At 42.0% G+C, this 12,904-nt stretch overlaps 1 protein-coding gene across 1 annotated transcript; it reads left to right on the top strand.

The window, feature by feature from the left end:
• Positions 1–2,075: 2,075 nt before the first annotated feature.
• Positions 2,076–12,513, top strand: GHITM (growth hormone inducible transmembrane protein). Its single transcript, XM_084265603.1, has 9 exons — positions 2,076–2,154; positions 3,537–3,694; positions 4,373–4,472; positions 5,718–5,829; positions 7,125–7,266; positions 8,319–8,427; positions 9,551–9,739; positions 10,315–10,486; positions 11,316–12,513. Exons 2-9 carry the CDS (start codon positions 3,566–3,568, stop codon positions 11,401–11,403), a joined length of 1,041 nt encoding a protein of 346 aa, XP_084121729.1. The 5' UTR covers positions 2,076–2,154; positions 3,537–3,565; the 3' UTR covers positions 11,404–12,513.
• Positions 12,514–12,904: the final 391 nt, after the last annotated feature.

Below are 12,904 nucleotides of genomic sequence, written 5' to 3'. Positions count from 1 at the left end.
ATTAATAACTGAATTATAAATTTAAATATTATTATAATGAGTCCTTTAGTACCTAACAATTATAAAGTGTTGCAAACTCTGAAATTAAAACTAGAAGTCTCTAAATAAACAACACATTTGTGGGCTGAAACAGGCATTTGGTTTTTTTCCATTGTAGGAGACCTCAGGGCAGTAAGACTTCAAAGCTCTGGATTTTCAGTTACTCCACAGGGAGGACACCAAGCGCCAGAGTAAGTAAGAATCAGACCTTGAATCCCATTAGATCTGCCCTCCTCTGGTGGAATTTCCATCCTTCTGTCCCGTGTTCTGCTTCATTCCTCTCATTCAAATTCGTCTTCAAGATCGTATGTGCTGGTGCACTTTCAGACCTCTCCCACATCTGATCTCTCTTATCCAACTTCATTTTGTGAACTAGTGTATTTCCTTTCTTATAGTTTAAATAAGGAGGCTCCAAGATATAGGGAGGCTAATCTCACAATCCTCAAAAGTGTTATCCGTAACTCTCATTCTATTTCTGTACTTAACTCTGGATTCAACACCTTTTTTTCTTTTCTTTTTTTTTTGTTCTATTTGTCTTTGCTCCTGCTGAAGGCTCTCACAGTCTGTTTTACTTGGCTGTGAGGAGCCATGCGCATATGTACTGTTAAGGCTGGAAGAAATTAACAGGGCTGTAGCTAGAGTGGGGCTGGAAAGAGGCTGCCAAAGCAAGCACAGGGCTGCCAAGAGAGTACTCCTCTGAAGAATACTGTTTGTCACTAGTGCCTGGCTTTATGGCTCCAACTAGGGTTAGGGTTAGCCACTAGCATTGAGAGAGTAAGAAAGCTTGATACTGAGGTGGAATGGGGCTGGAAACGGGCAGTCAAAGCAGAAACGGGGCTGCTAAAAGAACTCTTTTCACAGTAATAGTGAAGCCCTAGATTAAACCATGTCATGAGCTTTTGGCTTGACCCAGGCTGAGGGTTAGCAGGAACACCAGATCTCCAGTTGGATTTGAGCTGCCAAATGAAATTAAGGGCTGCAAAAAGAATATCCTCCTGAGGAACTGGCAGTGCAGGGAAGGGTTGCTCTTGTTCCCCAGGGCTCAGTTTAGGGTTAAGCTTGGAAAAAAACCTGAGCGCTATAATTGGAGTGCATCTGAAAGAAGCTGCCAAGGGAGAGTTAGTTTAGCCAGAAGGGGAATGTTCAGCCCCTGGCAGAGCTGCACTGCCCTTGCAAAGCTCTTCCCACTAGGATCAGGGCCATTAGACACAGACATGTTTTGAACTTTCTCATACCCAGGAGAATAAAAGTGAACATGCAGTGAGCAGCAAAAGTGAGGAAAGGGTCAGAGGCAGCGCTGAGGCAGGGAGAGACACAGCGCCATCAGCACTCTGGTGCACCTTCAGCTACTGCAGGTGAACAGCCAGAGTCAAGCTCGTGTCGCTGAGGCCACCACAGCCTGCCTGGGTGCCCTCGCTGCCAGACCTCTCTCCCTGCCATTTTAAACTCGGCGTCAGCCAACGCAACGCTGACAAAATGGAGGAGGAAGCGCGGGAAGATGGATCGCGGCACTCCTTGGGGGTGAAGTTAACGTCGGGGCCCCGCTCGGCCATTGTCACACGGCTCGTGCCACCTGCTGGCAAGCCGGCGCTGCTGCTCGCCGGCCGGGAAGCGCGCAGGCCCCGCGGCCCGGCCCGGGCCGGCCCGCCCGCCTCCCGCAGCGAGGGGGGCAACCCGCCGGCCGGCCGCCCCCCGCTCGAAATGGCGCCGCCGGGACTCCGCGGAGGCGGGTGGAACGGCTGCCGTCCTGCGCTGTTTGCACCGGGGAGAGGGCAGCGGCTCTCCTCCGCCTCCCGGGGGTCGCGGCAGCGGCTCCGCGGCACGCAGAGTTGCGTAAGGCAGGGCCTGGCTGGGGACGGCTTCCAGAAGTTTCCCTGCCCGTATTAAAGATGGCTTCCGCGGCCGTCCCGGAGACCGCAGCACGTCACTCCACCCAGCCTCCTCGAGCCAATGGCGCTTGTGTGCTCTGGAGTCACGTGGGACGATCGAGCCGGTCACAGGGAGGGCACGGAGCGGCCTGACGTCACTTCTGGTCCCCAGGCGTTGTTCCGCACTTGCGTGTGCGGGGCCGGAGCGGGGTCGTCCGGGCTGTGCCGTTGAGAAGCGGCCACGCAGGTGCGGGGACCGGTGTCTGGTGACCGGGGCTGCGGGCTCTACGGGGGGGCGCTGCGGCGGGCCTGGCGGGGGGCGGGAACGGGGCCTGGGCCCGCGCCGAAAGCGATTGAAGGGTCAAGGCCTAAGGTGGGCCCTGGCCACCTCCCCGCTCCCTCAGGAGCCATGCCGCCTGCCGGGGCTGGAGTGGTGCGTCAGCGACCTCCCAGTGCTTCCTTCATGCTGTGTTTGCTCGTTAATGTGTTGGAGTGCGGCTGCTGTCGCAGCTGGGGGGGGAGGGGGAGAGTGGGGTTAAATCTTAGTCTAATGCTTGAGTCTGTCGTGCTTCAAGTACCAGCTTCAGAATAAAGTGGTAATTCCGAATCACAGAGCCGTACCCGTAAGGCCCTGCGAAGTGTGTCCTCCCAGCACACACACACGGGGGGGGGGGGGCTTTGGGGCAGAAAAAAACGCATCACTGTATTAAAAGACTTATTACCTGAGCTTCGAGGCGAAGTGACTTTTTCAGCTACGAGGTTATTTTTTCACTTTGTGGTTAATGCTGGCTGTCCAGTGCTGCCGGTGCTCCTGTGTCATGTGTGCTTAAAGCTATTTTTATTTAGAATGCTTTTATGTTTGGGCACTGTACATGTAAGCTCGGAACAGTTGTTTGAAAAGTGTATTGGTAGTTGGGGTGTCTCGCGATATCAGGCTGTCTGTAGCCACAATTAAAGATGTGTAACTAGAAGGACTTGCAGGGGTTTGTGTGTAACACACACTATTTATGGAAGCAAGCTGGTGGTTTTAATGCTACGTGTGGAGTACATAAGCTGACGTCTGTTTAAGCCATCAATTTACCCTGAGTGGCATCACTGTTGTCTGGTTAAAAACTGCACAAGTTGATCTGAGTTTGTGTTCTGGGTTGTGACCTTGACTGAATGCCATGTCCACAATAATTTTTCAAAGGATAGCTTAAAATCCCTCTAAAACTTTTTCCATCGCGTATGTTGTGCCATTTACTCATTTAGGTTTATACTCAGCTGAAGTTTATGTAAATTTGGAGCAGTTTTCAAACAGGGTGCAGTAGTTGCATCATGCAGAGTGGTCATGCGGTGTTATGTCTCAACAATAAAGGTAGTTGCCAGAGTAACTCGAACAGAAGTGCATAAAGGACCTTGATGTAATTTGTAGAAATGAAAAGTGTAACGTCCTCCTGATTTTGGGTAAGTTGTGAGCAATAAGTGTGCTAGAAATAAGATACAAATGTAGACAGAATTAAACTGCATATTTAAGGTTGTAGCTCTTTCTACAGTACTCTAATGATAATACTGAGTCTATTATAGGCTGTTTGTTGTCTGAAAACTATGTAACAAAATAATAAAGCGTATTTTCTTGTCCACTTGCAGGAACACAGTATTAAATTACCCAAGCAACCATGCTGGCTGCAAGGCTAGTATGCCTGAGGGCGTTATCAAGCCAGACTATTCGCCCCACCATTACTCAGGCTCCCCCAGTTTTGCGGAACTCCAGCATAAAAGCATATAAGCTGTGGCAGCCCAGCCAGGTAAGGGAATTCTCCAAGCGTTGTGCAAAAGGATCACTTTGCACAGAGTAACTGTTTTGAATGATCACAAGCCTGCTTGTTGAGATACCTGGTCTGATTTACTGAAAGAAGAGCGTTACACAATGAAAAAAACAGGGATTTTAAGAGCGATTAAAATAACATCTTCTGTTCCAATGCCTATTTCCTTTTAAAATTTTTGGGAAAAGGAACTTAAAGGAGCTAGGTAGGTAATGATGGACAAGCCTTACTGTCTAAGGTGGAAGGAGCAGAAATTCTTATCTGACCTTCTCCTAGCTCCTTGTTTCCAAGTAAGAGTCTTAAACATAATGAAGTGAAAACTTCCTTTACAAAGACTTTATTCCCAGCATTTGTTTAGAACTGTACCCCACATGAGAACGGTTTTGGAACTACAACAGAACAATCATGGGTGTAACTTGCAGTTTTAGAAATTTGACTGTTGTCATCCCAAGACACTGTTCATTCTTCCTTGAGGGAAAATGTTTCACTCTTCCTTTCACATTCATTTGTTTTCCTTGAGCACATTGCTTTGTGTCTTTGGTTAGGTGAGTGCAGATAAAGAGACTATGTAACAATTTTAAGTGTAGCAAGTAAATTGAAAAGAAACGTCTTCTACTGTATTTCATTTAATCTTCCTTATGTTATTTTTGAATCTAACAGTGTTATGCCACCAGAGTAAGAACGGGTGTAAGACGTGGAAAACTTGGCCAGGAAATTAAAGAAGCAGCATTTGAGCCATCTGCAGAAACAGCGCTTAAAGGTAGAGTAGTTTTAAATCCTGAGAACCTTTGAAGCTTAACTTAAAACTTCCTGCAATGAATTGGTTTTCTTCAAACCATTAAGAGAGACTGAGAGTGTTGTTTCATGTGAAAGTTTGCTTAGTCATCTCCCTGAAACAAGTGGAGATAATTTCTCTGCTTGTTTTCCCTTGTAAAGTTTAAAGCTGCAAATAAGTCACATTGAAGAAAAATATTTTTTTGTCTGAGCTTTAAGCCGCTGCTGATAACTATTAAATTAAAAATGGTCGTCTCTTGACAGAGACTTGGCTGCAGATATTAAAAACTACACTAACACTTGCTTTGCTACTTCAGCTTTAAGGGAAGGATTTTTTTCCAGTGTCTACAGTTTGCAAAAACAGTTTCTGGTGCCACAGTTGCTAAGGCTTTGGATTACTGTGCTTCCTAGTGTAGCTGGTGGGGCTTGTAATTTCAGTGGGTTACAAAAGGGTTTTTCGGATGGCAGGATTCATCAGAACAGACTTGTAAATGTCCCAGAGTAGCATTGAATTGACAAATGGCATATATGTAGGTGGGCTAGATAGCATCTTGGCTATGACACATTAGGATGAACTGTAGTCTTAAAGAGTTATACAACTGGAGGGATTTGGTCTCAGCTGTTCTTCAGTTATAACAATACCTTATGATTGATACTTAGATTTGTAGCAGTAATATGGTACCTGGCACGCAGGTAATGTGTCTTAAAGTCAGACAGTGGAAACTTCTGTTAAATCATGTGTGGTTGCCCATGAGCTTTGGAAATCCCTTTTTAAATTGATGTGGGTCTGATTGCTACCAAAGAGCTCTTGAAGGAACTAGCAGTAAGGGCAGTTGAATGAGAGGAAAGTTTTTCCAACCTACTATAGATGAGATGACAGTGCAACAGATAAATCAGCTGACAGGTGAACTTTTCTGTTGGAGAACCTGTTAGCTGGTTTTGTGTTGGAGTTCTGTCACTCTAATGAAGATCAATAAACCTGTCATGTTAGTCGCTGGTCCCTTATTTCTTACTCCATTTTCTGAAGCTGTATTGTGTTGGTAGGCTGAATGGTGAGTTTTTCGCTTGTAGCTCACTGATAACCAGGAACATGGGGACTTGAAGTGGAGATTTAAGAAAGAAGCCTAACATGGATCAACTATTGCAGATACAACAAAACTGATGTGAGGATGTTAATAACTACCCAAGAAAAAGCATTCATGAGAGTGGACTTTTTCTTTTCTTTATACAGCTGATCGTCTGGGGAAATTTGTTGTTGCTGGAGGTGCTGCTGTTGGCTTGGGGGCCCTCTGTTACTATGGAATGGGTATGTCCAGTGAGATTGGAGCTATTGAAAGAGCTGTGTAAGTAAGATAGCTTATTCTTTTAAGTAAAGAATACATTAAGGAAGCGAATCTCCCTCTTTATATTGTCTGGTTTTTAGCTGGTGTCACAGTATACACAGAGTGCGCTTTTTTTTAAGTTCTGAACAGAAATCCCTTGCTGCTGTGCAGGGTTTTAAAAAAGTATAACTGAAAGCAAAATTTAAATTACTCAAGTGTAAATGGATAGTGAATGAAGTTCCTTTGTTTTTCTAAATTTGAAATTTGTATGTCTAATTTGAAATGTATATGTCTAATGAGGTGTGCCATAGATAATTTATGAAGGGCAGTCTTCTGTAAAGCATGTTGTTAAGACCACTTTGCTTGGTGTCCTGTGAGAACATTCATTAAACTTTAATACAGCATGTTGGTAAGAGTGTCTCCTTAGAACTCAGTACTTAATCTTGGTGCAAGTCCTGCTCTAATAAGTGTGTTTTGCTTCAAACATGGATGCACTGCTTTTTGGCCGACAAAACCCTGACTCACAGCAAAACCATGTAGTTACCTAGACTTAAAAGGACTTAAAAGCATGGGCTTGGGAGAAACAAGTGCTAGACACATTTTGCTTTACTTACCCTGCATTTATATTTGGAAGTGACCATCTGCATTCACATTGAATGCACTTGCTGGTTGTGACTGTGAGAAGCTTCTCATTGATGTGGGGTTTTTTTTTCTCCACAAGCCTTGAAGTAATGGGTTGGAAGAGTAAAATGGGAGAAAACGTGTACACTGTTTCTTTGGTGTTAGCAAGGAAAGCTTCCTGCCTGTGGTATAACTAAATCATACTGTATACACTCATTCATATCTAGGTCAGTTGCTATTGTTAGAGCTCTGGAAGTTAGAGCTCTGGAAGTGACATTCGTGTCTTGTGATGCAGATAAGATGTACTGTGACTCAGCAGTTTGAGCTGCTCAGCAGGCTACTTAGTGCCCAGTACACATTTCTGTAAACGTTTTTCCTTAAACTAATTTGTTAACCTTCCTCTATTTTTTCATAGTCAAAATCTTAAGCTTTGCCTGTATGTTTCCTTCTTAGAATTGTACTATAATGAGCGTTTTTTGTAATTTGCAGTGTTACCCTACGTTAGGCCAGCGAGATTTAAAGTTCAGCCCCTTGTAAAGTACTCTCATGGCAGAAGTTGCTAGACCATACCACTGTTACGAAACCTCCCTTATATCCATAGCTATGAATTTAATTAACAGCTGGGTTGTGGTTTAGTTTGTCTTTGGTTCTGATACTGGTAACTGCACAACTATGTCTGACTGCTTGTTTTTCAGTATTTGGCCACAGTATGTGAAAGACAGAATTCAATCTACTTACATGTACTTTGCGGGAAGCATTGGCTTGACAGCGCTGTCTGCTCTGGCAGTTAGCAGGTCTCCGGCACTCATGAGCCTTATGACAAGAGGCTCCTGGCTGGTAAGCTTGTGTTAAAAAAACATTTACTGAGAAAAGACCTCAGATGTGATGGTTGATACAAAAAAGGGAAGTATAAACTAGTTGTTGAAAGGTGAAGCCAAACCTCACTCACACTCGCGTCCTTAACCATATAGATTACATAAGTATCCTAGCGATATTTTGTATTTTAAAGTTTGGTGGTTGTAATTACATGCTGAATACTTCTGAACTACTTGGATAGCTTGTCAAAGAAAGTGCATAAGCCAAAAAATGCTCTGCTATACTTCCAGCTATGTGCAAATAAGAATCAGTACTAAATAGCCATCTGAGGGTACTGACACTATTTCTGTCGCTTTCTACAAAAGGAAGCTGAGGTCCCCACATATTCTTACTCTCCTCTGTGAGCTCTTTGAAAGCTGTCTCCTGTTGCCAAGGCTGAAACAGTACTGCAAGGCACATCATCCAGGCAAACTGCTAACAAAATTTCTCTGCTTAGTATGTAATCAGTGTGTTGAGTGGAATGGGAATAGTTATATGCCAACACCTGCATAATTTTACGGAGATTCATTTTATTATGTATCCTTGATGATGAACCAGTGTATGCTTTTGACCAGTTTGCTAGCTACTGAATGATTCTCCTCAGAATTGTCAGTGAGAGGATACAATGAGGTTTAAAAATCATTTGTAGCAAGAGCATGTGAAGCAAATACCTGCTTTGGGTGGAAAAATGTAGGAGAAAAAAGTAAGGCTAACATTTCGGGGACCTTAATGAGGGTTGGAGTCAGAGGCGGAAATGTATCTTTTCTTGCTCTTAACTTACAGAAATAAGAGATTGTTGCTATCTTAATGCTTAACTTGGCTCCCTAGAAAACTGAATAAAAGTTAAATGGGAATTAACTGCAAGCTAGGGTCTGCAAAGATTTGACTGTCATCATGAAAGGAATAAGATTGACAAGCTCCCCATTTATGTATTAGGTTGCTCTTTTCAAAATTACTCTATTGATGTTCAGGAGGTTAGGGGAGAGGCTGTAGGTCCTAATGCTAACTTGAGCTCTATAATGCTGTTTTTACAGGCAATAGGTGCATCTTTTGCAGCTATGATTGGTGCTGGAATGTTGGTCAGGTCGATATCCTATGAAAATAGTCCAGCAGCTAAGCATTTGGCTTGGATGATGCATTCAGGTATGTGATTTTAGTGTTCATTGTAGAGATGCCTGTTTTTCAGTGGGACTAGATTCTTTCTTTCACAAAAATTTAAGGTAAATTTTTATATATTGCTGTAGGAGAGTTAAGATTTTTCAGAGACCCAATGAGAAATCCCGAATGTCAAGAGAATTTCTTAAGTGTCCTTAATGCTACTCTAATATTTCTTCATTATCTTCTGAAAGTCATGCTCAAGTTAAACTTGAGATATGTATATGCCACATTGGATAGAACTAATTGGTTTCATAGCTGCTTTGTTTTCATGATTGGTTTCTGGCGCTATAGTTTCTGTAAGCACTGTTGCCTACGCTGAGTGTTCTTTAGCTGTACAGGATAGGAAAGTATTTGAAAACTTGACAGGAATAATGAGATTTTAGTATTAAACTGCAGCTTCTTAGATACATGTTCCCATCAGGTTTTTAAGGTGTGAGTACAGATCAGTTTCTCACTAATGATACCTACTTCAATAACAACAACTATCATTTTTCAAAACTGTTCTGCCAGAAATAATTTATGGTTCAGGGAAGACATGGGAATGTTAGGCACTGGAATCATATTTGCCTCTTATGAGCTAACCTTTCTACCAAGAAGAAACTGTGTTTGTTTCATTGATTGTTAATAGGTTAAACAACCCAATTGTGATATTAATGGACTAGATAGAGGTTTTATACAAGACTCTAGAAAAATGTCTGACTTGGTTGCCTAGCTAATTACTGTTGTGGAAATCTGTCCTGCTTTTCAGTGTTGACTGCTCCTGTGACTGTTGGTAGTTTAATCCATGCTAAGTATCTTTTACCAGCTGTGTTTTGAACAGATCGATGTGTTGACTTGTGTTAGTCTTTATTGCAAAGCCCAGCTTCCTGAAGTATTCTCCAGAGCTAGATTAAAGTAGGTCATGGAATTAAGGTTGTCAATTTATTGTGTTCCCTTCTAGATACGTACGCAATCAAGTGCATTGGTATTTTGTCATCTAAGTAGATTAGTTTGAGCCATGTTAATCTACGGGGGGCGAGGGGGGGAGGAAGGAACTGCTTTGGCAAATGATGTCTTTACCTGAACTGTTCCAAATCTTACGGGTGGTTGTTTTCTTTTCCTTGGCTAGGTGTCATGGGTGCAGTGGTGGCTCCTCTAGCCTTCTTGGGTGGCCCTTTGCTGATCAGAGCTGCCTGGTATACCGCTGGAATCGTTGGAGGACTCTCAACTGTGGCTATGTGTGCTCCGAGTGAAAAATTTTTGAACATGGGAGGACCACTTGGGATAGGCTTAGGCTTTGTTCTTGCCTCTTCAATTGGTAATATATTGTTTAAATAACATCAGATGGAGTAGGTTATAAGCTTAAGCTGCTAAAATGAAGCTCGTATTTAATTGTGGACTGGTCTGTCTAGTTAAGATTTGCTTTAAATAGCCTTGCAGAGTTTTTCACGTAGCAGAAAATACTCTGTGAAATTTATTCTTGCAAACAAATGTGAGGTTACAGTTCTGGCAAGTGACAAATGGCCTGTAACGGTGGCTTGTATTTTTAGTTACTGCCAGTGACTAGGGAAGACAGTAAATGTGATCTTAGCTCTTGATCTACTTGTTTGTCTCCCTTACATGTTCCTAGGCATTGTTGTAGTCTTAAGGACAGAACCACTTTCACATGAAGAAAAGTACACGCAATTCCCTAGGGTGTTAAAAGCTACTGGATCACTCTGTGTGTGTCACAGATTCAGCTAGTGTTTCGAAGCTCTTAGTATCAAAAGTGCCATCAAATTAAGAATTGAATATTAATTGAAAAGCTTGTACTACAGTAATTGAAGTTTGATCTAGTTTAGAGTAGCAGGCACATGGTAGCTTCCTTTAACACTATGGTACTTTCTTCCTCAGGATCCATGTTCTTGCCTCCTACTTCAGCTTTTGGGGCTGGCCTGTATTCGGTAGCTGTTTATGGTGGATTGGTGCTCTTTGGCATGTTCCTGCTGTACGATACGCAGCTTGTTGTCAAGCGAGCAGAAACCATTCCATATTATGGAGCAACAAAGTATGATCCAATCAATGCGTAAGTATTCTGTGTTAGCACAGGTGATCTCAGTGTCTGTAAGAATTTATTTTGGGCTGTGTTGAAGTAAGATTTAAGAACAGCTTTTGTTTACTGATCAAACATGTTACTGCTGTTAAATGTGAAGAATCACAGGGTGTAAAAATACAATGCGAAAAATAAGATAGTGGAGTTAAAACTGAAACCATCTGCCTGAAATGAATGTGGTGTCACATGCTTCCAGCAGTACTTTCTAAAAAGTCTTCTGGTTTTCTAAAGCATTGCTGTAAGAACTTACAGCTGCTTTCTGAAAATACCTGTCATATCAGCTGAGGCAAAAAACATGCATTCTTTCACAGTCACTTAATAGTCACTAGTCTTTGTCACTAAATAAAAAACTTCAGAAGGGTGATAGATAGGGAAAGAAGGACTTAATTCACTTGGAAAAGACCAAGTCTGACTGACAAGTAGCTTCCTTGTAAATGTTGCCTGTGATTTTAGGTCAGTCACTTACCTCTTGAGTCTGGGTTTTTTTCCTATTAAAATAGAATAATACAGACCTCCTTCAAAATTCTTGGAGATATGCAGATAGAAGCACAGCATAAAAGCAGAGGGCTACTGTCCATGAGAACAGTATGCTGTCTGTTAAGACTTTTGTAAATAGTTCTGCTGGCAGAGATCATAGAACAAAAATAGAGGGTTTTTTTTCCTGTCAAGCACTGAGGAGAATCGTAGTTTGTATAGCTCCAAATACTTCGGGAAGGCTTTTAAAAATGAAGTGGTCTGGTGTGAAGTGCTAAATAATGTTGCTGAACAGAAATAGTATTAACTTTGATTTCCTGTTTCCTAGGTGCATGGGAATCTACACAGATACACTGAACATCTTCATTCGGGTGGCCACCATGCTTGCAGGTGGTGGAGGTGGCAGGAGAAAGTAAACCAAGACTCCTCTTTGCATCCGTCTGACGGCTTACCTAGTGCACGTACTAAATAAAAATCCATGGTTACAAGCAGTTTTACTGCTAGTCAGAAGTTTGAAGCATTTCAGCATATTAAGTGCAATGTGATTCAGGCTTAATAGATTTTCTTCAAACACTTTCCAGGTCTGTGTTTAAAGTAGAGTGAACTGCTGTTAATTGTACGTTATTTTGGGAAAGTAAATTATTTTTAATATATAATTAAAATAGTTTATCAGCTTTTTGATGGATTTGACAGCAGTTCAACTCTTTATTTTTTTGCTGTTACTGCATAATAAAGGTAGCAATTTCTAAACTGGTATCCCATATGCAGAGAAGGACACAAGCTACTTCATGAAATGCAGTTGAGATGTATCAGTTTTCAGTTAAGATTGCATAAATGATTTAGTGACATGTTAGAACAATTGAACAAATTGGATATGGAACTAAATGCAGTAACAACTTCTGCCTGCACAGAAATTTCAGAAAGGTTTGAGCAGTTGTCAGAAATACATTGAATTTGACAGGTGAGATGACCAAAAAGTGTAAAGGAGGCATTTCTCCCATATGAACTTCAGTCTCTTTTCTGGAGTACGTATGCAAACTCCTTGCTTTAATGTTGACTGGATATAATGGCTGGGCTCTTTTGATACTAGATTTATCAATAGCAATAGAGGTGTGTGTTTGTGACTACATTTCAGTATTGCAAGTGAAGCCCCATGCTTCAGAAGAGCCTTAGTGCTCATCATTTCCAAGCTTGTGCAGTTGGCACAGAAAGGAGTCAAGGATGGCTTGCTGTAAACCCAAGTATAAATTGACCACACTGTTCTATGCTTTAATCTGTTTCTAACTCTTCTCCAAATTGGTGTGTTTAGTTTGGTATAAAAGAACTGATCCCTGTCAGTGAAATTGATTTACCATTAAGAAATCTATACTTACCGAGCTCTATTGGTGTATGTTGGAATAAAAGGTGAGTTCTTGGGCACAAGAAAGTTTTGAGCTAATGTGAACACCTCAGACTTTCAACTTCTGGTAAATATGCTGTATTTATGTATTGACTTACAGTACAATAAAAATCTAGCTTCACAAGTTGATTGCTCTCACTTTCCCTGTGTCAATAGAAATATTTTAGTACCCCTGCACGAATATTTTTTGCTACAATCTCCTTTATAACGTAATGTGTATTCCTCTGTAAAAAGAAAAATAAAAATCTGCAAAGATGCTTTCCAGTTTCACTGGCTAGCATCTTTTGGGGGATGTTTCTGAGAGGGAAGAGACCAATCTGCACTTTCTTCAAGTAATTGTTAGTGTAACCTGTTGGCCAGTGGCTACAGCCAGTGCTGGTTTTATGTCTGTTGTACTGTAGTATTTTTAGACTCTTCGATCATAGGGAAGAACAGTGGATTATGAAGAACCTTGTTGCAACTTCTTTGTGCCCAGCAATAATATGGCACAATCTAGTTCCTGGCACTATTACTATGGA

This window comes from Gallinula chloropus (genome assembly GCF_964237585.1).
Source record: "Gallinula chloropus genome assembly, chromosome: 5".
Lineage (NCBI taxonomy): Eukaryota > Metazoa > Chordata > Aves > Gruiformes > Rallidae > Gallinula > Gallinula chloropus.
The sequence above is the reverse complement of the archived record's forward strand: the minus strand, read 5'-3'. Positions and strand labels throughout refer to the sequence as shown.